This window comes from Daldinia vernicosa (assembly GCF_022497035.1).
Source record: "Daldinia vernicosa strain CBS 139.73 unplaced genomic scaffold F5Y00scaffold_6, whole genome shotgun sequence".
Lineage (NCBI taxonomy): Eukaryota > Fungi > Ascomycota > Sordariomycetes > Xylariales > Hypoxylaceae > Daldinia > Daldinia vernicosa.
The window spans coordinates 854412-877189 of NW_025953922.1; the positions used below are offsets into that span (position 1 = coordinate 854412).

The window sequence follows — 22778 nt, forward strand, 5'->3', positions numbered from 1 at the left end:
CAATTGTTGTTAATCTCTTTCACTTCAACCTATCTTCAACTTAATGAATCTACGAATACACCAATTTTGTTAATTCAGAATCTTGTATAATCTGGTTTGGTTTTTTCCACAGATTATACGCTAAGGATTCATAAACAGCAGACTTAATTCCTCACCTTCAAGATTTGTATTTTTTTAAGGCTGGTACTAATCAGGCAGCTCATGCATGCTGATCCAGCACTTTCAGGATGAAACGAGTGAAGAAGCTCCCCCTGACTGACGACTGTCACCATTGGACTCGTCTAGGTGAAGTACCTTGGGACTTACAAAAGTGAGTTCTTGAAGTAGAGTACTTGCTACTTGTATAGATGGTTTACTTACGCGGTCGAAAACTATAGGTACTGGCAGCAAAGATACACAATTTTCCCTTACTACGATGAGGGTATCTACATGACTCAAGATGCCTGGTTTGGCGTGACCCCTGAACCAGTTGCCAAGTAAGTTTCGTATTTCGATTCCCATTCGGATCCTATTCCGTATCATCCCAGTCTCGATACGATCTGACACTATTCTTATTCTAGCCAGATTGCGCGAGAGATGAGTTCTATTATTAGCGAGTCAAAGACCACAATCATAGATGCATTTGCTGGCGTAGGGGCAAATTCTATTGCTCATGCCTTGGCCACAGCTGAAGACGGCTCAACGCCTCGCTGGGATAAAGTGATCGCCATTGAGCTAGATGCAGCCACTCTTGCCTGTGCGCAGCATAACGCCTCCTTGTATGGTGTGGCTGACCATATCATCTGGGTCTTGGGCGACAGCTTTAAGTATCTAGATGCTTTGGTGAACTCGCCAGACAAGCTAGAGGATGACCTACGAGTAGATGTGGCATCTACAGCTGTGTTCGCATCACCGCCTTGGGGTGGGCCAGGGTACAGGACCGACGAAATATTCGATCTGAATACCATGGAGCCTTATAACTTAGCCCAATTACATGGCGCTTACAGAACTATGGATCATGCCCTTTACCTACCACGCACAAGCGATCTAAGGCAAATCGCCAAGCTAATTCCCGATGGGACTAAGATCGAAGTTGTGCAGTATTGCGTTGAGGGTGCAAGCAAGGCAATGGTAACCTACATACCCGCCGCCAAAGACGAAGACAGTCATATGGAAACATAACCTTCCAATTTGGCTAACGACCACTCTTACCGGCTTTATAACTAAGCCGAATTGTTCAGTTCAGTCAATAACCATGCCCGTACGTAATGAGGTCGGTTCCGCAAATTATTATTATTATTATTTTAATCGATGCTTCATACGATACGAGTTGTACTATTCCACGGAGTCTGGCTCCCCCCCGTTGACCCTATTGGCTCCATTGTGCTGCGGCGACTAGCCTCACTATACTGGCTCATACTATACTGGCTCGCCCTAATTTGGCTCCGCCTATATTGACTCTCTCTGTTTTGAACATCCAAATGTTGGTTCTCCACAGGGTGGCTGTCCGTGAGTTGGCTCTGCCTATACAAGCTCTCTGTATATGGGCTTCCCATCAACTGGCTTATCCTTTGCTGCTCCGCCATCGCGCTTGTACTTCTACTCCCTCGTCTCTTTTCTATTCCGTCCCGTAAGAATGTTACGGGATGTGCAGCACACAACCCAACAACAGCTTCCGCAACAAGAAGACTGTCTAAGCCCGCGAAAAGGGCCTGGTTCTTCGCAGTATAACTCTCCAATCCGTTAGCTAGTACTATCGCCTGATAGAGTGCTCTCGCAAATAGGCACATGGCGGAAACTAGCAGCATCGCAAGGAAGAATTTAAATCTATGTGCCATGGGGACGAAACCATGAACCGGATGGAACGTCGTGTATCCAAATTGGCTATTTGCTATGGCGGCTCGAAATAGGACGATGCCGAAAAGCATTATATAGATGATTAAGGAAATGGCTTGTATGACCATGCCAGTGGCGATAATGGGACTGCCGACACGGGCATTATGACCAAGGCCCGTGTCGGAGGAAAGATCTGAGAAGGAGATGATGAGTCCGATGAATTGGAAAATAAACCCAATCACGTCGATCAAAGTTAGGAGGGCATATCGCGAGACGTTAATTGGCGAGTGTTCCGTGCCCAAGATTTTAATTGCTTCGGGTATGGTTAAGTAAATGCTTTAAATAAGTCAGCATATGATTCAACAGCTGATAATTTCCGGTAAGAAAAGGATTCCACTGACGCTGCCGATATGAAGGCCGGCGGTATTATGATAAAGGTTGTCGACGCTGCGTATAAAGACACGTTCCATGGATCAGCCGAACTTCCGATTCGCATAGCATAGCCGATACACTCGAGAAGACAACCTATAGAGATTGGAATACTAAATTCTAACCATCTATTCCTCTCGGCTAGGTAGAATGAGTAGACTAGACAGGCGATTAAGGATCCAAGGTGAATGACGAAGAAGATGGCTCCCGCTGCTGCACTTGGCGGGTAGCCATACGGGGACGCGGCGACTGGGCATGTGTCAAAGGTGCATGAAGCTATAGATCTCATCGTGAGAAGTGAGCTCGAATATCTATCAGCATCTCAACCCATAGAGCAAACAGCATTCGACAAGAAAGACGGAGCGTAAGGCGACGGAGAGAGAGGACAATAATAAGTAAAAGAGAAAACTCGTTACAATCTATTCGAGTACAGGATGAAGTTGGCGCGGTCGGAGTGGTTTCAATATTGCATATCTAGCTCCTCGAAAGACTACCTGACTACCTCTAGGTACATGATCACCTACCGAGATGCGAGGAGCTGGGTTTTAAGGCGATCTTTCTACCCAAAACACACTCGTTAAAGCTAAAGCTAGATCCTACTTTGTCTCAACATCCAAACCTAATACATTCCCACTAAGTCCGATACCACCCGCCGGTATCCATTTTCTTGACCAGCGGCTTGGTCGAGCTGGCCGAGGATCGCTCTAACAGGGGTCAAGGGGTGGCAGTGCTAATTATAAGTCTAAAGTTAGATGTGTGGTTACTGGAGTGCATCTACGAGCGTAACAGATCTAAGGCTGACAAGCCACTCGGGGCTGCTACCGAATAAACACCACCAATGATAGCTGCCTAGCTGTGCTTAGGGTTACATCTGTCTATTTCACTTGGTAACTCCGGATTATTCTGGGTTAATATTGGCCATCTTTAACGACGTGCGTCGGCCCCAATGTCGCCCGTACCTAATTCTTGAGCTTACAGTCTTCTGATCGAGAATAACGGACTGACGATGGCTATGCGGGAATTTCCTATTATTCATATACCTGCGTAACATGCGAGATTCCAATAGTTTTGAATCTAGATTTATGTACAGCCTCCCAATTCTATATATGTTGATTCTATATGTGTTTCTATATGTGTTGTTAGTTGATCCACCAAATCTATCGCATACAGTTTCTACACAAGACCAACTGCCTATCACAGTCATATGCTGATTCCTTTGCTACAGATTTTATGCCCGAACACGTAAAATTCAAGTAGCTGAAATTAAGGGACAGCCTACGACAAAAAGGGAATAATTATTAATTAAGCTACTGCGCCGTAGAGATCATCTTGGCAAGGCCAATGAATCAAATAGCCTTATCCAACTCTTTGCAGCCAACATCGAGATCCGCAGCGCTGCAGATATGCACCTCGATAGTATAATACAAAGGCTAAGACCTCTCGTGTCACAACTTGGTATCACGTACTCGCGCCTAACAACTTCTTTTCATCTCCCGTCGTCTATCGCGTCAAAACGTCGGGGGCTAAAAGGGGCGCAGTTCATATAATAGCCGTAGAATACAGCACATGTTACGCATATCTTAGGTAGGCGTAGTCGCAAGAGCGAAGTAGAATTAATTATCTTAAAAGCCCATCTAACATGCAGAAGGCCGAATTAATCTAGCCCGCGTCGAAACTCCCGTCGTTGCCTACGCGTCTAACGGCGAGGACAGCAGGTTCATATGAATGCGACCGCGGCAATCCGTCCGTATGTAGGTAGCTAACATATCTGCTCTAAATGAGACCGAGATAATCACTTGCTGGGCATAAGCGTCACTATTAGGGGAGCACGTGGTAATCTTGTTTCGAGCAGAAGCAGTCCCCCCTGTTATGAGGCGTCCGACCCCTGAGACACACCACACATGGCCAAAACTAGGTCTGGATCGCTTAGTAAATCGCTTTTCTTCGCCTCAGTGACACTTATTAAAGGCACAAGCACTCACCTCCATTACTGTTAATACTGCAGCTCTGAGTGGTATTATCAGCGCGCCTCTATTCTACTCTCGTCCCGATTCGGTCAATATGCCCCGAGCCTACTGCAATGTCGCTTGGGGGCTAATTTCGTAGTGGGATGGGATGTAATATGAGCTCGGGGCGGGAAAGAATATTGACAGGTAGATTGAATGGCGCGCTTGGAAGTGCTATGGTGGTAGGTATGATGAGAGATCTAGACCGTCGGCTATTGTCACTTTGCAGAAGGACGTCGAATAGGTATTAAAAATGGAAAAGGTAAATTGGGCCGCTCACTCGAACTAAGAAGTTCTTGTCGTGAAGACTGGTTAAATATACCTATGAGGGCTTAGTTTATGAAGACGGGGTAACATCAAGGACCAAGGTGTGGTTACACGGCTACATTGAATGCAGGGTTAAGCATTACAGATGTGAAAATATTCCTATAGCAGGTAGTATATAAAGACCTATATCGATCACTTCAACACCCTCAATTCTTCGTAAAACAGGCTGGATATAGTCAGCAAAGTGGTTACGACCGGAATATTAGCAAAGTTCCACGACAAGAAGTCCCTTTTAATGAAACATGTTTATAGATACATACACAACTCTTTAAAACTGGGCTTGATCCCGATTGGGGTTTCCATGAACGGTACGAGGTTCATAGTCTGAACGTAATACGAGCGGAGCAATTTCATCGTAATTTATGTCTTATTAAAGGTACTATACCTCGAAGACTTAATTCCCAATATCCGCAACTTGGTCTACGATGACATCCCTGTTACCCTGCTCCCAAGAAAGCTCGACGACCTGCTTGCTGACTCGCCAGGGATTCTCCCCTTTTTGCTCCAGCTCCGGAATCCGAATGATATCAAGGTCAAAACAGGCCTAATTATTGATATTATCGTTAGGTAGCCACTCCTAATTTGAAAAACTAAAGTGATTGCATAGGGGAAGTAGACTCACGCCGTCATGCATCATGGGCCCGCCTCTCGCTGCCTGGCGAACCATATGGGCGGTTGCGTTAGCGAAAACCCGGCACTTATCAGGCCTAGTAGCACCGTTGGAGGGCTGCGGGAGTTCTATGATGAGACCTCTATGATAATTAAATGAGCTTCTGTCCGATATCCTATAGAGAAATGAAATACGTGATTATTGAACGGGCAACTTACGTAACTATATGTTGGCACCTGTCGAAGCTGGCTGCCGCCGAAGTAATAATTTTGGCCCACTCCTCCTTAGTCGTCTCAAATGGTTGACCGCCAAACACGGAAGTGTAGTCTAGGGCGACTTGGGGAGCGTATACGTCTTTACTGAGGCCGTCCATCGACTTTCGGTCGCAGTTGAAAGTCTTGTTAAGAAATATAATATATTAATGACTTTGGCCACTTGAATTTCGGTTAAAGCCCAGTGGCGTCGGGTTTACTTACGAGCCGTGTCACTGTGTCGTGGATATTGGCCCGGTCGAGGAGGTACGTCTGGATGTCGTAGGGGGCGACCATTATTGCTGTTATCGTTAAGTGATATCTTTAGACTTGCAGTTTATATCTCAGCTCGACTTGAATGATTGATCTGGTGAGTTTAAAGGTGTCCTATAAGCGAACAGAACTTGATTTTATACGTTGATAATTTGATTCTAGTTGGAATCCTAAGTGATGATGATCGACCCATTGTATAGTTGTTAGCCGGCGTGATACACTCTAGCCTATCTACTCGTTACTATCGTGGGTTTCGGTCGGTATAACTGTTCGACCGTATTGCTTCTATACTCCTTGCTTCACGGGAATTGTGGCTTTGAGACCCCCTTAACCCCAGACCAGATCGTCCTACGTCGCTTAAACCCGATTAAACCCCGTACGCTATGAACTAAATGATCGGGTCCGGTATAACTCTAGATCGATTCAGTTGCGGAAATCAGTCATGATAATTAGATACTCGTTAGTACGGTCCTTTTAAGGACGAGAACATAATTCTGTTAGAGTATAAGGAACTATGAACCTGGTTTATACGAAACCCTTGGTATAGCTAGAGCTCTTTTCAGAATTACTGAAGCCAATTTAATGCAAAAGAAACAATATTCTTTTCATACGGACGACTGGGTTGTCTTGGATTATGTTATGGGTCAATGTCGCTAATCTCGCTGGTAAGTGTCTCCCCCTGAAGTAGTTCAAATGAGCTCTCAGTTCCCGACTTCTTTTGAGCCTGCGCCCGCTTCCATGAGTTGAACGTATTAATATGTACATCCCTTGGAGCATCCGTTCGAGATTTCAGGGGCATGATAATTGGTGCCACAATCGGCACGGAGACAGTAATGAGGATAAGATTGGCTTCCACACTAGATGATACAATATATTCATTAGTAAATACAAGAGGTTTCGGTCACTAGAATATTATTGACGAAGGAGGTGCGAATTACTTACGTCCACCAAATCGCTGGCTTTGCCATTGCAACTAACGTATTTCATTTAGTTAGCACCTATTTACTGTATACGATTCCCTGTAACGACTGGTATAACTCACATGTAAGATCCTGTGTTGATGTGAATGCTCTAAGATGCACTGTTTTAACAATGGAAGCCCACATAGCACTTTCAACGCGGAGCACTTGTTAGAGTCTAGATTTCCTGTTGACGGGGGTAAGTATACATACATGAGGCCTACTCCCATAATACCGCTTATGTATGCCTTCTGTTGCCATTTCATGTTTAATTTCCAGAGCATGGACACTGGAAACAATGCAAGGACTAAGTCTATGGCAGAACACACCGCTGTAAAGGATTAGTCTAGGAGTACTTGTTTAGGTGCTTTGACGAAACTACTTACTGCCTTGGAGAAAGCCCATGTATTGCTGAACATATGGAGGCCAGCAGTGACCATCGAGAGAAGTATCCCAGAACGCCTCGACAGGACGACACTGAACATAGCTGATGATTACAGTTACCACATCAAATACGAATTGGATGCCGATAACAGTCCATAGAAACCTACGGGGTCGTTTAGATGGCGGTGTGATGCTCAGAAGCAGGATAGCATACGATATACGACAGAATCCAGCACTCATAATGGCGAAACCCTCACTTAGGAACACCCATTTTATGATATACTGAATACGTTGACGATCGTGTATAATAGTATCGATATGTTGCCCTAAGCCCCAGGCTGCCGAGATAGTTAAGAATATGTTGTTTGCTATACTTAATAGCTACGACGAGGTGACTTGTTAGATTGCGAAGCTAGAAACGAGGAATTGAAGTACTTACATAGGTAATGACAACAATATAATCATCAGCCGTAAACTTTCTACCAGGGCGGAGACAAGGGCGCACGCATAGCCGGAAGACAACTACTGCAGTAGAAAATACGAATAATATCCATATTATTGCGATTATGTTGGTACCTAAACGTGTTGATGGGTTACTCGTCGTCGTAGCCATGTTTGGATATCTGTATTCTGGAGTGTATTAGGTACCTAACGTAAGAGAATATGTCAACGTTTAAAGAATAAAGACGGGAAACAAGGCTAAAACAATTGTAAGCTTGCTTCCCGTGAGTGATACTTATATTGCTAATATGCCAGGTACGTCTAACGAGTAGTCGAACTAGACAATGCCTCATAAACAATGAGAGGCTCGCTTTTACCCCTGATATTACCTAGAATAGCTACAAGATGGGCGGTTATCCCGATATACAAAAGAAAGAAGCGTACCTACAGGTGAATACCTACCTACGTAAAGTAACCCATGGCAGGTACTCAATGCATTATACAGCTTAGAAAGCCGGACAAAGCCATATGATTATGACAAACTAGATATATACCTAGATACCTGAGGTCCACGTGTAGATTAATTGCCACCCTTGCCTGGATCGGCGTGCCCGGTGAGCGCGCAGTCTCAGCCGCCGTCAAGTACCATTGGTTTATAAGAAATGGAGTAAAAAGGCGCATCCAAAACTGGGAATGTGCATGTCTGGCTTGCTCTTGGAGTTAGTTGTCAGTGCTGACTACCTACGAACGTAAGGTATCTAGATACCTAGGAGGTAGGTATGGAGGAAAGTCTATAAGTAGAGGCTCTACCCGCCAGTTTTCCAGCATCTTCTAACTCACCATCCTCAAGCCTTTTGTACTTTAACCACAAAATTACCTACCTACCTACTTTCTCAGCATGAAGATGACCGGAAATCCCGTCGAGTCAGGCAATATTGCCGCCATTATCAAACAGCTCGGTGGCCTCAGCTCAAAACTTGAGCTGGCTAATGACCAATCACCAGAGTCGAAGCTCTACGTTTAAGTAGAGAACTCACTACGAGTCTAGAGCGGCCTCAAGATGTTGCCGGCGAATTAATCTTTTCTGTAATTTACCTAGTCAACTTTATTTTTGCTTCCCGTCGTCGTACCTAATACTCATGCTAACAAGTTAAACCCAGTCTTTTATTCCGATTGCTTCCAGGATCGTTGTCGACTTGAACCTCTTGGAGTATATTGTGAATCATGACAAAGCAATCACGTCTGAAGAGCTCGCGTCGCTCTCTGGTGGAGAAGCGCTACTTATTAGTACGATCTATTCAACACCAGAGACATAGACTGCTATTGCTAACGATTCCAGCTCGACTACTCCGGGCTTTGGCTTCAGTGAACTTTTTGAATCAAGTTGGTGAAGAAGTATGGCAAGCTACCCCAGTCACAAAGGCGATGGCCAGTGAAGGGATCTCTGCTGGGATTCGAGTGATGTGAGCTTCTTGTCCCTCAAGCATTTTTACTTCGGGGCACTCCTTGCTGAGGTTTTACAAGCGGTGAGATGGTAGCGGGGGCAGCCAGCAAGGCACCGAAATACCTCAAAGAAGCTGGTTATAGTTGTCCAACGGACCCCCATGACGGATTCATGCAATATGCCCTTCAAACGAAATTAACATCCTACCAACTTTTCAACTCGATCCCTCGAGTTCAGAAGGACTTTAATAATTTCATGGGAAATACATTGGGAGCAAGGAAGATGTGGCTCGACTGGTACCCAATCGAAGAGTTGCTCAATGGCGCAGTACCAGATTCGGCCTTACTCGTAGACGTTGGCGGTGGTAAGGGCCATGACCTTGTCGCCTTCCACAAGAAGTACCCTAATAAGGGTCGACTGGTACTTCAGGACTTTGCCATCGACACAATTGGAGACCTTGATCCTGCGATCGAGCCAATGTACTACGACTTTTTCGCTGAACAACCCGTCAAAGGTGTGCTTATTTTTATTTCACCCCCTTCCCCTATACCTCATCTTTTTGACGCCCGCTTATGTTTTAATACACTAGGTGCAAGGGCATACTACTATCATCACATATTACATGACTGGTCTGATTACAAATGCTTGGAAATATTGAAGCATGTAAGAGACGCCATGAAGCCAGGGTATTCGAAACTATTCCTACATGAAATGATCATACCAGAAACTGGAGCCTCCCCAATCTACGCCATGCTTGACATAACGATGATGTGTTTCAACGCAGGTATGGAGCGCACCGAGCGACAGTGGCGCGCAGTGTTGGAGACAGCTGGCTTCGAAGTTGTGAAAGTCTGGCCAGGCCCGGAAGTGGGTAGCGATGGTATGGTAGAAGCAATGGTCAAAGAATGAAATTTATGTCATGAGCTACGGGGCCATCTAGACCAAATAGTTATTTACACCAGTAGTCTATCTAGTCTCAGGTAAATTCATATCTCTTGATATTCCAACAGAATTTATTTCTACGTATTGCTCGCATCCTCATTTGCATATATCAAAGGACAAACAGAACAGAAAAGGAACCCGTTCAGGTGTAATGAATGAAAAGGGAAGTGACTAATTAAAAAAAATATAAAAAATATAAAAAGTGCAAAAAAAGATCGGAACCCTGAATTCGAACCACTGTCGATTGACCCGAACAGTTGGTCTGCCTGCCGCCTCGACAGTGGCTCGAACCAAGGTCCTACGAAAAACTCCTCGAGGAATTATTTCTGACCCTACTTCAACAGCTGCTTGATCACGACCAATTTGACTACACAGTCATTGATCAGGGGTGAAGGAGTGTGTTGCTAACGCATTACTTATGTCTGTCGGCGCTGCCTGGCAACCAGGTGGCGGGGTTGTCCTACAACTTGCTTGTAGTTAACCCAGTACACTTTGAAAATATTTTGGGATAAGGCGTGCTATGGGATGTATTATTTGTTTCTTAATAAATCCCATAATGCGGGCACCCCTGAAACTTCTGTCGAGAGGTATACGGTAAGGTAGGATAAACAGGTACGACAGGGAATCCTACCTTATCTAGATACCAACAAGGACAACGCGAATGAAACAAAATACTAGACGCGGTATGAACATTATATATTACTGATACCAACAGGATATAACGGCGGTTTATCTATACTGTCAACTCCACGCTTTTCCTTCTCTTTCCCTTCCAGTTCCTGGTCCAGCCCCTTTACTCTGAACCAAGCCAAGCCTATCCGTGTTCTTCCGGAGCATAAGTAAGCATACAAGTAGACATACTTATAGTACAAAAAAGCATGCAGCTTTTTCAGACGCCCGGCCGAGTAAAGTCGTCGCCCGGCGGCCAATTCCCAAGCTTACCCGGGTCGCCTCCAATACGAACATAGGTGCCGACGGCCGGTATCTTGTCTTGCAAGACATACATCTGATACCACCCAGCGGGAGCGATGTGAACCCTCGGGGGTGCGACGACGGTACACGTAGTGCCGTCGCACGAGACCTCCGGAAACAAGGTCCGCGCTCCCATCGAGTTGCCATGCGTGCTAGATACCGCGCCGAGCAGCGAGACTTGGATCTCTCCCTCGGGTTCCGAGCCCAGCTCGAAGGCGACCTCCTCGTTGTAGTCCCAATCTTTGTTCGTGACGGTGAATGACGGGCGTGGTTTACTGCTGTAGAGGTATGGGGGTGTGAAGACTTCGACGCGCATCTCTTGGGGATGCTTGCCGTCCTCGGGGTCGGAGCCCGTAATTAGGACGCGGCCGTCGAGAAGAGTAATGGCTTCGCTGTGGTAGAGACGTGCGACGGTTGTGTTGGCCATGACGGACATACGGGAGCCGATAGGCTTAAATGGATCGTAGAGGATAGCGTTGTAGTTGGGATCATCCGCAAGACCGAAACCGGCAACGCCTTCGTGGGCGCCGTTGGCAATAAGATAGGTTCCATCTGGCAAGGGCGCCATGCAACTCATGACACGCTTGGAAGGCATACGCTCAAGAGTCCACTCGGGGTTGGGCGCTTCGGGGTACGTGGACACGCAGTTGTCGAGAGCAGAATGGCCATCAGTCGAACCGCCGCATAGGAGGATACCAAGAGGATCCGTATAAGGGGCAAACTGGGGCAAGAGAACAGTAGCTCCCTCAAGAGGATATGTACGACCTCCGAGGTCATCGTTGACAGCACCAGGCATGTTTGGTAGAGTCTGTATCGTGTCAAAGGTAACTTCGTCCAGGATCCTGGCTTCGTTCCAGTACGCAACGAAAATGCCGCCGCCGGGAAGGACTGCCAAAAACGGATATAGATTGTTCGGATCTGTACGCTCAAGCCAGTCCATGTTGAGATAGGGACCAACTTTAGGAAGGATCTCAAGAGAAGGTTCGGGCTTGTCGTTTGAACCAATCTCACCACCCACGACTAAAATGGACCCGTTCGCCATAAGCATAGCGCTTGGGTACCATCGTCCTCTCTGAAGCTTTAGAGTATTGACGTCTTCTTCCCAGTCATTTGTGCCCTTTACGCCGTCCGACCCATCAGGCGCGTATAGACGGACGCCGTACGTCGAGTCGAGGGACCAGCCACCGATAGTAAGCTGTCGTCCTGCCTTATCGGGCAGAATAACTCCCGCCGAGCAGAAGATATCAGTCTTAACGTGCATGGTCCTCCAGGCAGCATCGAAATCGTCGAGGCAACTGAGGTCTAGTTCATAGGCCCCCGTGCTATTTGCTGCGCCGGTTCCCCATTTCTCCAGGAAAGTAACCTTGCCGGTGATCGATTGCATGGTCATCAAAGGGGTAACAACACCGCCGACCAAATTGGAGTAGGAACCTGCATCATTTCCTTCGGGGTAATTAAACACGTAAAGGGGCGTTTCACCGGTCCAATAGTACATTGAAAGCCGAGCACCGCCTCCGCATATCGTAGAAGCATTTCCGGCACATGCGATATTGCATTCGCTCTCAGGCTTTATAGTGGCACCGGACGCATCAACATCCATTGGGTCACCACAATAACATTCTTGGCCATACTCCAAACCGCCAGCGGCATAACCAAAAGAAGCGCATTTCCCTAGACATTGCTCAGGGGTCATAGGGGTGAGGAACGTTAAGGACCAAAAAAGGGTCCTCTGATTATTAACATTGTCCTCATAACAGCCTTGATACGTCCAAGTACCGTTCACTTCTTGTAGCGGAGCAGGCTCTTTGAACGTCTGTGGTGTACCCTTCGAGTAGATAGACAAGTATCCGGCACCTCCGCACATGACTTGACTATTACCTCCACAAGGCGTCGAGCATTTCGAAGTGTCTTCGCCTCGGACGCCACCGTTGTAGATAGCATTGCTACAGAAGCACTGCGTATAGTACTCGGTACCCGATACTGTATAGTTGTTATCAGCACAGAGTTGCGCACATTTCTGTGGTGTCAACTGAGAGTCGTCGGGAGCTTGGAAAGTTGGCATGATACGACCATTGGGCCCATCTTGCCAGCAGCCCTGGTCGGTCCAGCCATCAGGAAACCCCGTAGGTTCTGGTGTCCCAGGATCACTACTAGTCGGACCCGAACTAACAGTACTTGTCGCGACCGAAGTTCCGTTTTTTATATATACAGAGAGGCGATTGCCACTGCCGCAATATGCCCATTGGTCTCCAGCACAGAGCATATTGCAGTCGCTCTCAGGGGCTTCAACGGAACCTGCTTCGAATTTGTTGCCACAGTAGCATTCGCGGGCATACTCAACACCAAAGTACGTTGTCCCCTTGCCGCTGCAGAAAGTCTGGCAGCTACCTAATGTCATAGCATCATCGGCGTAGGTATACAGGCTCAGTGCACGGATGTTAGTAGCTTCGGTCTGGCAGCCATACCAAATGTAATCACCTATGACGGAGGGCTGCGAAGGCGCCGTAGGACTTGAGCTTGCGGATGAAACGCTACTTGTGCTAGTAGCAACTGGCTCAGTAGTAGCATCTCTTGGGACAATTGAACGAGCAACTATCGACAAGGTCGTCGCTTTTAAGAGAGTGCCAGAGAGCGTCTCAGGGGCAGCCCTGGAGCTGGCCCTGGTGGATCCGCTAGGCGTCCTCTTAAAGTTATATACATTCAAGCGGTCGAGTCCACCGCATACCTCGGAATCATTTGCCTATGGTAGGCGATGTTAGTAATAACACCCAGCAGATGCGATTTGTGCTCTATAGTGCCACCCTTGGAAGCTTATTATTTATGGATGATTGGAATCAAATAGCCCGTTTGTGTAATAGAAGAGAAGGGATATAGAAACACGCCTGAAGGATCATACCTTACAAGCCGTATCACATCCATCGGATAATACGGCGCCATTCGCAGTAGTATTGCCGCAATCTATTACTGGTTAGTTGGCACCACCCTAGTTGAAGAAGTCAAACAGTGGCTTACAGCATTCATCGCCATTCTTGGTACCGGCAAAGGTGTAACCAGCTGCAAGACATACAGACGTACAGCTCTCTGCGTCGACCGGCATGGTAGAGATGGGTGCTTTATACGTCAAGCACCGGCCGTCGATTCCCTCGCTTGTGGAACATGTTAACTACAACTTGAAGCAACTTGAGGCTGGGGCCTAGTTGGACCACACCTGTACTAGTGGCAAAAGATAGAGACTCACGAGTAGCAGCCGATATGCACCCAGTCTGGGATGTCGATATTTGGCCTGGGGCCTGCGCTATACGGGTTGAAGAATAAGGTCAACCAATTTGAACCTTCGCATGCCTCTGCATCGTCGCCCGAGCAACCTGATGAGCATTTTCTCGAATCTCTAACTTCTAAGGCCCCACTAGCTAATTCATTCCCGCAATCTAGCCATGGTTAATACAAACAGGATCATGCTTAGGTGGGGAGTGAACTCACAGCACTCGTTATGGTGTTTAGCTTCAGCGTAAGCAAACCCCCTACTATCGCAGAACTCGACACAGTTCTCCGGAGTCTTAGTATCCGAAGTGGTTGCAGCCACGTTGATGATCCGACCAGCGTCGCTTAGAGTCACTTAGCATCGACGTTCATAGTATTAGGGACAAGTTACTTACACATAACACCCCTTGTGGTGCCATTTTCCGTTGAGTTGATTAACTCTTAGGACTGTTTGCTGTGCTATAGAAAAAGATGTTAATGTTAAGGATATAGTAAAGAAAAACGACGACAAAGCCTGAATAGCCCGCATGATGGTAAGCTTCCTAAGAAGCCCAAGAACCTATCCACAAACTTCGGTGGTATAAGTATAAGGCTGTGGGAATAGAAATTGCATAGGACGCCCGAGAAATTGTTCACGAAGAACTGTAAGGGTATATATAGTCTTAATCTTACCATAATACAAGATGCTATTATACTTTCCCCGTGATCATGGAATCGGCTAGACCTCGTTGTAACCCACTCCGGGACGTAGCATAGTTAGGATCCGAATCAGGCGGACGGCAAGACCAATAGCATTATTCACGCCATCGCTTATTAGCAATATCTAATCTCCACACGGGCGTAAGTCGGTTGAAGGGCTGGGCAAAAGAGAGTCCAGACTCTACCAGAAACGTAGAAGTATGGTTGTACAGGTACGAAGTAGTTGCCCTTTTCTCGGATATGCGCTAGTATCTTACGATGAACTCAGTCGTGGGGGAGGAAGGGTCCTAATTATCCCTTTCCGTTCCCTCTTGTATCGGAACGAATCTGATGGTGACAGTCCCCGATCTAGAAAGTGATATCGTCTTAGACTATCGGGTAATTTGGTAGGTCGGTTGAGAATATGCTTAGCTAGATGATAAGTCAGTCGAACTCTTGGAGACAAGCCGATAAGGGGTGTTGATTGATACGAGTTCCGGGGTAAGGATTAAAGAGAGTGGGACAACGCATGGCAACAAGGATAAGAAGATATGGTAACCTATATCGTAACCTTAGAAGCGCGGCATAAGGCTCACGTAAAGCTGCGTGTCAATATGCTGGTTTCTAATGACGCACCTAAGCGCCCAAGAAGAGAAATGAAAGACTTAGGTACTGTCAAAAGTAAAGAGTTTCGGGCTCCTGTTAACACATTAGGTATCACATGTAGGATTCCAACGCCGTCTTGGCTGTACATGCCCATCCCATACTTGCCATCTGAAGAATAGCATGTACATAGTGTATGCACTTGCAGGGGGTTGAACAATGACATATCATGAAAGTAAAGACTTCGGGATGCTGTATCGAGTGGAAGTTGAGAAGCAACTGCCAATCCGGCGTTTACCTCTCTAATGATGTGGCTTTTGACCGTTGCGTCACCTGGCTAGAGCGGCGGTACGACCAGTGCATCTTTTCTATAGGCTGCATTAGCCTCACCAAACTATTTAAGCCACTTAATTATCCAGGACGAAGTCCGGTTTTTATAATTATTGGTTAACTGTAGGTAGACTTCTGTGCTTCTCTATACACTTCTTTCCGAAGTTCTTAGTAAGCCAACCTATGATAATCAGGTTGTTAGCAGCATTGCCTTCCTATAAGTTATTAATGATTTTGAAATTCAGACAACAGGACAGGTAATAAGCAAATTTGACTAGAAAAAAAGTCCCAGGCTGGAGGCTGATAAGTAGGTACTTGAGTATTCACCAGGTGACGATAAGATGTAGTTGATATCGGGTTGTATTGCATTTCGAGCAGGCATGGACGGCAGGTAAGTCTCTTTAATGCAGATCTTCCAGTGCCAATGGTGCATACGAGGTTTGCTGCAGGTATGATGATGGTGAATGGCTTTCTTATCTTACTTGAACCAATAGCGGAAGTCCACAAGTTCTCATTCTTGGTTAACACTGTCAGCTCTCGGATCCTATACTGCAGGAGGCTGTAACGTTATGATATCTCCCATGAGGTTGCTTTTTTGCTACTAAATTTGACTTTAGCTGCCCAATACATGCATCGCCTCCGAAGACTGGTGCGCAACTTTCAGCGCCTAGTGCGGTTTTAAGAGGCGCATTTCTGCGAGTTGGAGAATCTCCGAGCGGATTTTCCATCAGGCTCTCGTTGTTAAGGGCCTCATTGCTAGAGACCGGTGGCACCTTTGTATAATACCTAGGTAGGCTGCGTCGAATTAGCCTATATCAAGATACGTAGGCTCCTCTATCTTTACTATCAAACCCTAACCAATACTCACACTCCTGACTCTAGTTCATTCATCGCCGCCCTAAGATTTAGGAAAAGATTTAGGGACGCAAGATTTCTAGGTTAGATGATAAGTGATAGAGAAGCAGTCAAATTGACCTCCTTGACGCCACTCAGCACACGTGATGAATAGTTGGTGCCCGTAACTATATGCAAGCTGCTCTTTGTTACATTAGAATGAACTGAAACTCATGTAATCGAGTAAGCATAGAAGTGCAGAAGCCGGTAAGGAAGCCCCATGACTTAGGTTCGTCGGGATAGCGTCGTAGCGAGTGAAAGCTGGCAGTCATACATAAGTTCGGGACTTGTTGAATAGGGCCGAAAGCTCCTCAGCTCTCCAGCAGGCTATCAACTCTAAAATCGGGATATATCAACCACTTAAGATCAATTTAATATCTGATAAGGCCTAGATGCCAAACAGTCATAATAAGATGGCATTCGGGGGAATGTCGATACCTAAAGTGAGGTACCCTCTACTAGGTATGTAGCTATTAGGTTCGTCGTATAAAGAATCTCGCGTTACTCGCGTCATAGGAGTCGGCGAATAATGATTTATCATAGTCTGATGCGGATAATCAATGTTCCGAGACATCAACAACTCGTAATAGTGTACCTAATGGGAATCCGTAGACCTAGGTAAATTCAAAAGGAATTAAAAGTTTTTCAAATTGGAACGGATTGGAACATTGGAAATACATAGAGACCTGTACCTATCATTCTAATTGAGGCGTGCCATTGCTTACATAATCCCTGGTCGTACACTAGTCCGGTGGTCGCGACTCGCGAGCACTAAAACTCACATTGGTTAAACGCTATGTAATAGTGGATATGTACCGCCTAGATAGCGGGTCGCAACCTTACGATCTTTTGTTTGTAGGGCTATTGTAGGGTCTACTATGTACCCCATGCAAAGCCTCGACCCTTACGAAATCTCCACTAAATCCGAATTTAGCCATTCTTTCTCGACTTTGACTCATAGCCTTGCATGCTACACATAATGATCTCATAATCCTATACAAGGATTGTGTTTTAACAAGGTAGTTACCTATTGTTGCCTCACGCATATTTCCATCTTGGTGGATATAAGCTAAGCTATCCGCCACAAAACGGCTCTATGAAGCGTTGGAAGTGGCATCCGAGTTTTATCACTGGTTAACTTTAACTCACGAATCTCACGAAATCCTTCTCTATTTTTCTTTTTTTCAAACGTCTTTCTTTAATTCATATCTCGCCACGCAGCGCTACTTACAAACATTTATATCAACGAGTCATTGGTTTTAGCATCTTTCAAAGCCGCTGTATTTCAAAAAGCGCATTACGAGGTGGTCTAGTCATAATCCTTCAGGCTTCAGTTGTTAGACTACCTACCCAAGGTACCTAAGCTTTAATAGACCCATTTGAAGTTAACAACTACGGACGGAGCAACCATGGAGGGTCCACAATCTTCCGAGCTGTCGTCAAATTCCGCATCGAGGAATCGTGGCCATCGCCCTCGAGGGGGGAGAACGTCTGGCAGTCGTGGGGGTCGTGGGAGCCGTGGAGGTCGCGGCAATCGAGGTCAACGTAGTCTGCAAGTCGTTGAGAGGAACGAGACGTCACCAGCAAATCCTGAAACTTCTGTCGCCTCTCCGGCCGTAGCACCCTCAAATACTAGCAGTCGAGGTGATAGAGGTCGGAGAGCCTCCAGGGGTCAAAGGAGAGGACGTGGTGAAAATGTCCAGAGAGCGACAATGAGCAGGCCCCGAAACTTTGGCGGTCACCTGACAACCAATGCCGGGGAATCCGGTGCCACGAGTTCGACGTCTTTAAATGCTGAAGTTATGGAATTTATCCCCGGCCAACCATTAGCTGGCCGAAGTAATAGTACCGCCATAAAACCTCAGCCGAAGAGCAGTAGCGGCAGAAAAGCTCCGAAGTCTAATGCATCTGATCTCACTACGCGTATTTCTGATGATATTGATAACGGACATTATGAATGCGTGATTTGCACGAATGAGGTTCTGCGGAACTCCAAGGTCTGGTCATGCTCTATATGTTGGACCGTAACGCATATGACCTGCGTTAAGAAATGGTTCTCCAACCGGACGATTAATTCGGACCAAATCAACTGGAGGTGCCCAGGATGCAACTCCCCTTTGACCGATGAGCCTACTACTTATCACTGTTGGTGTGGTAAGGAGATCAACCCTCGATCGGTTCCCGGGGTTGGTCCCCATAGTTGTGGCCAGACATGCTCGAAGCCCAGAGCGACTTGTCCTCACCCATGCCCCCTCGAATGCCATGCTGGCCCCTGTCCACCTTGCCAGCTCATGGGGCCGACTCAATCCTGTTTCTGTGGCCAACATACATCTACAAAGCGCTGTGGCGAGACGGATTATGTTAATGGATGGAGTTGTCACGGGGTCTGCGGGGATGAACTTCCCTGCGGAGAGCATAAATGTCAAAGGGAGTGTCATCCCGGCCTCTGTGGCAGTTGTGATATTCCTGTCTTCTCTCTCTGTTATTGTGGCCGTGAGTCCAAAAACATTCCTTGCGAACAGCGTGGTGACAGAGGAGAAACTTTTAATCACCGCCAAGTCAAAGCGGCAGACGACGTGGACAGGGAGGATTTACCTGATCATTGGTACTGGGGTACCTTTGATTGCAATTCTGTCTGTGGCAGATTCTTTGATTGCCAAAGGCATCGCTGTAAACAGAACTGCCATCCTCAAGATGAGAAGGACGCGCATTGTCCGTTCTCTCCTGATTTAATCACCCACTGCCCGTGCGGGAAAACACTACTGGTTGATATTCTAGATCAGCCAAGGGAGAGTTGCGAAGATCCGATACCCAATTGCGGGAAGACATGCAACAAACCACTGTCGTGCGGACATTCTTGCCAAGACACTTGCCATACTGGATCTTGTGCGCCATGTATGCAGGCAGTGGAAATTAACTGCAGATGTGGCCGGACGAAGGCGATCTCGATCTGCCACCAAGGAACAGTTGCGACTCCCGAGTGCATGAGGATTTGCCGGGTACAGCTCAATTGCGGGAGACATGAGCATGGCGAGCATTGCTGCTCCGGAGAAAAGAAGGCAATGGAACGAGCAGCCGCCAGACGGAAGAACAGGAACGCTGGTCCGACAAATAATGAGGTGGAAGCGGAACACATCTGTACTCGCCCCTGTGGACGGGCTTTAAAATGTGGAAGACATCAATGTCAACAAATGTGCCACAAGGGATCTTGTCCTTCGTGTCCCGAAGCTATTTTCGAGGAAATCAGCTGCAACTGTGGCCGAACAATTCTCCAACCACCGCAGCCTTGTGGTACACAAGCGCCAGAATGCCGCTTCGACTGTACCAGACCTCGTCCATGCGGTCACCCTCAAATATCTCATAATTGCCATCCCGACGGAGAGCCGTGCCCGAAATGCCCGTTCTTGGTTGAGAAACGATGCGTCTGCGGTAAGAAGGCGCTGAAGAACCAGCCTTGCTGGTTTGAAGAACCACTTTGCGGCTTACCCTGCGGGAAGAAGCTCAAGTGTGGCGCTCACGCATGCGAGAAGACCTGCCACCGCCTAGGTGAATGTGAAGATGCTGATATCGCAGGGTCTCGATGTAAACAGCCCTGTGGCAAGAAACGGACTTGTGGGCATCTGGATGCCGAACAGTGCCATGCCCCATACCCGTGTAAGGAGGACAAGCCATGTCAAGCGAGAACATTTATCACTTGCGATTGCCAACGTAGAAAGCAGGAGGTTAGATGCCTAGCTACGAAGCGCAATTCATCGCCCCAGCGGGATACGATCAAGTGCGATGAAGAATGTCTTCGATTGCAGCGAAATGCTCTCTTGGCAAACGCCTTAAATATCGATCCACTAACTCACACGGATGATCATGTGCCATATTCTAACACGACTATCAAGCTTTACAAGGACGATCCGCAGTTCGCCCAGACATACGAACGGGAACTTCGCGTCTTCGCAGTAGACTCGACGCAAAAGTTCATCCGGTTTAAACCAATGAAGTCTTCCCAGCGAGCGTTTCTTCATTCCCTCGCTGAAGACTTCGGATTTGACAGCGAGAGTGCCGATCCAGAACCTCATCGGCACGTATGTCTCTTCAAGACACCGCGATTCGTATCTGCGCCAATGAAAACGCTTTCACAATGCATAAAGAATAAGCCCCCAACACAAGCCCTCCCTACAAAAGCACCAGCAGCAGCTAGCGAACATATCTCGACGAGACAACCTTTTAACGCTCTACTTTTATCGGCACCGCAATTTGGTTTGACTATCGAGGAGCTTGATTCAGCACTTCAGCGAGAGTATGCTGCCTATCCAGATATCAAGTTCGAGACAAGTTTCCTACCTTCCAACGAAGTCGTTATCAAGGGCTCTGGGCCGCCAAGTCCACAAAATCTAGAATCATCGCTTTCATCTCTTAAACCTAGTTTACTAGCCAAGGTTACGAGCTCAGGATTTGCCAGCGACGTTTCTCTCTGTCATGTTGACGAGCATTTGAACGTACTACGGAGCGAGAAAGATGCCCAGGGCAAAGGGAACGAGGGTTGGAGCTCGGTTATGCGCCGCTCTGCCCGCCCCAAGCCAGTTACCTCTCCGGCAGCTTCCGCTATGCCGCGTAGGGATGGGTTCATCGCTCTAAGGAAAGAGCCAAGGAAGAAGATGGAGGAACAGACTGTCGAAGAGGACTGGGAGGCAGCGGCTGAAAAGCTAGACGAAGAATGAAAGCGTTATTATATTTATAACGTGAGAAATACTACTTGAATGGGTAGCTCAGCGCTTATAGTCATAAGGTAGATACTGTATCAATATGAACAGTTTTCTTCCACTTTTCATAGTCAACGAGTTGAGCAACACTCGATATAGAAAAGGGGTCAAATTCAGGGGTAATGAGTCTGATGACTTACTAAATAGACGCCCCACCGTAGATAAAGAAAGATAAAGATAGATATAGATAGATGAAAGATGATCGTCATAGGATGCAGGGACCTGTAAAGCTCCCATTTCCTCAATTACTGTGTAAAAACCGTCAAGATGAATAACTTCGGCGTGATAGAGCTTGCGAGTGCCAAAACTACCAATGCTCCTGGCTGGGCATACGTGCCTGATACAGCCCCTCACTTAGCAGCAGCAGCCGCTGCATCACTCCAAACAGGGAACAGAAAAAGAGCTGCTCGCAACCAAGTGACCAACACCAGCGCCTTATACGCCGACGCAGATGCCCGCCAGGAAGCTAAGCTGCGCAGGGAGATCGAGGCCCTCGACCGCGATAATTACCACCGCGACGTGAGCATACCCATCGTAGCGAAGAGCAATAATAGTAGCAGCAAGACAGGCGCGAAGAAACATACCCCCAACGTCCGCAGGATCCTACAGTCCCAAAAGACTTTCGCAAACCACCTCGACGACTTCGAAGCCCTCCTCGCACAAGAGAAATCTAATCCGAGCGCCGCGGCTTCCGCTGCCGCCCCCACATCTGCAACCGCGACGGCTTCTTCTTCTTCGATCGCAGGGAATACGAAAAAGGGCGCAGCAGCAGCAGACAAACACCACCAGCAGAAAAACAGCAAAAAGTCTTCCAGGTCCAACATATCCCGCTCAGCATCAATTTCCAAAGCCGCACCAGCCGTAAAACAAGAAGAAGACACCCCGATGTCCGACGCGCCCCAAGACGCCGCCCCAACAAACCCATCTTCCTCTTCCTCCTCCTCCCTCCTAACGCCATACTCGCGCCCCGGACACCCCCCCACACACCCCCTCGACAACGACCCGCTGCTCGCCTCCCGCGTGCCCGCGCCGCCCAGCCCAGCCGAGCTGCGGGCGCTGGTCTCCGCGCCGCCGCTGAACTACGCCGAGGCGCGGGGGCGCTGGACGGCCGAGGACGACGGGAGGAGGTATCCGGCGCGGGTGTTCTGCGAGGTGTGCGGGTATTGGGGACGGGTGCGGTGCATGCGGTGCGGGGCGAGGGTGTGCGCGCTCGAGTGTCTGGAGACGCATCGCGAGGAGTGCGTTTCGCGGTATGGGCTGTGATTCTGGGTACGTACCTACCTATTTGGTGTAGCTTAATTCGAATGGGAGAGCCTCGGCTGTGAGTACAGGGATTGTGAGTGGAATGGCTTGAGTAGGAAGAAGTCTGACCTGTTGGGAAATTTGCAATAGGTGGTGGCATTTG

The 22778-nt window shown here is 47.5% G+C and overlaps 8 protein-coding genes across 8 annotated transcripts; 4 read left to right on the forward strand and 4 right to left on the reverse strand.

The window, feature by feature from the left end:
* Positions 1-28: 28 nt before the first annotated feature.
* On the forward strand, positions 29-1228 carry F5Y00DRAFT_178000 (RNA cap guanine-N2 methyltransferase-domain-containing protein). Its single transcript, XM_048004957.1, has 3 exons — positions 29-310; positions 378-476; positions 561-1228. The coding sequence occupies exons 1-3, from the start codon at positions 228-230 to the stop codon at positions 1159-1161; spliced, it is 783 nt and encodes a 260-aa protein (XP_047868605.1). The 5' UTR covers positions 29-227; the 3' UTR covers positions 1162-1228.
* On the reverse strand, positions 1229-2533 carry F5Y00DRAFT_273205 (RTA1 like protein-domain-containing protein; the record flags this gene model as incomplete). The annotated part of the gene is made up of 2 exons (XM_048013132.1): positions 1229-2151; positions 2217-2533. 2 exons carry the CDS (start codon positions 2531-2533, stop codon positions 1296-1298), a joined length of 1173 nt encoding a protein of 390 aa, XP_047868606.1. The 3' UTR covers positions 1229-1295.
* Positions 2534-4971: 2438 nt separating this feature from the next.
* Positions 4972-5735, reverse strand: F5Y00DRAFT_258530 (uncharacterized protein; the record flags this gene model as incomplete). The annotated part of the gene is made up of 4 exons (XM_048010722.1): positions 4972-5121; positions 5200-5329; positions 5406-5584; positions 5664-5735. 4 exons carry the CDS (start codon positions 5733-5735, stop codon positions 4972-4974), a joined length of 531 nt encoding a protein of 176 aa, XP_047868607.1.
* Positions 5736-6348: 613 nt separating this feature from the next.
* Positions 6349-7294, reverse strand: F5Y00DRAFT_273207 (uncharacterized protein; the record flags this gene model as incomplete). The annotated part of the gene is made up of 5 exons (XM_048013133.1): positions 6349-6568; positions 6654-6684; positions 6754-6821; positions 6884-7001; positions 7057-7294. The coding sequence occupies 5 exons, from the start codon at positions 7292-7294 to the stop codon at positions 6349-6351; spliced, it is 675 nt and encodes a 224-aa protein (XP_047868608.1).
* Positions 7295-8393: 1099 nt separating this feature from the next.
* F5Y00DRAFT_273208 (putative O-methyltransferase) lies at positions 8394-9848 on the forward strand (the record flags this gene model as incomplete). Its single annotated transcript, XM_048013134.1, has 4 exons — positions 8394-8513; positions 8656-8782; positions 8835-8958; positions 9020-9848. The coding sequence occupies 4 exons, from the start codon at positions 8394-8396 to the stop codon at positions 9846-9848; spliced, it is 1200 nt and encodes a 399-aa protein (XP_047868609.1).
* A 711-nt stretch (positions 9849-10559) lies between these two features.
* F5Y00DRAFT_227308 (putative glyoxal oxidase) lies at positions 10560-15224 on the reverse strand. Its single transcript, XM_048006466.1, has 6 exons — positions 14510-15224; positions 14334-14458; positions 14092-14281; positions 13866-13999; positions 13750-13811; positions 10560-13593 (listed from the first exon to the last, which is right to left on the reverse strand). The coding sequence occupies exons 1-6, from the start codon at positions 14641-14643 to the stop codon at positions 10771-10773; spliced, it is 3468 nt and encodes a 1155-aa protein (XP_047868610.1). The 5' UTR covers positions 14644-15224; the 3' UTR covers positions 10560-10770.
* A 2260-nt stretch (positions 15225-17484) lies between these two features.
* F5Y00DRAFT_227333 (uncharacterized protein) lies at positions 17485-21585 on the forward strand. The gene has a single exon (XM_048006467.1). The coding sequence runs from the start codon at positions 18029-18031 to the stop codon at positions 21329-21331; it is 3303 nt and encodes a 1100-aa protein (XP_047868611.1). The 5' UTR covers positions 17485-18028; the 3' UTR covers positions 21332-21585.
* A 6-nt stretch (positions 21586-21591) lies between these two features.
* On the forward strand, positions 21592-22762 carry F5Y00DRAFT_178257 (uncharacterized protein). Its single transcript, XM_048004958.1, has one exon. It carries the CDS (start codon positions 21641-21643, stop codon positions 22634-22636), a length of 996 nt encoding a protein of 331 aa, XP_047868612.1. The 5' UTR covers positions 21592-21640; the 3' UTR covers positions 22637-22762.
* Positions 22763-22778: the final 16 nt, after the last annotated feature.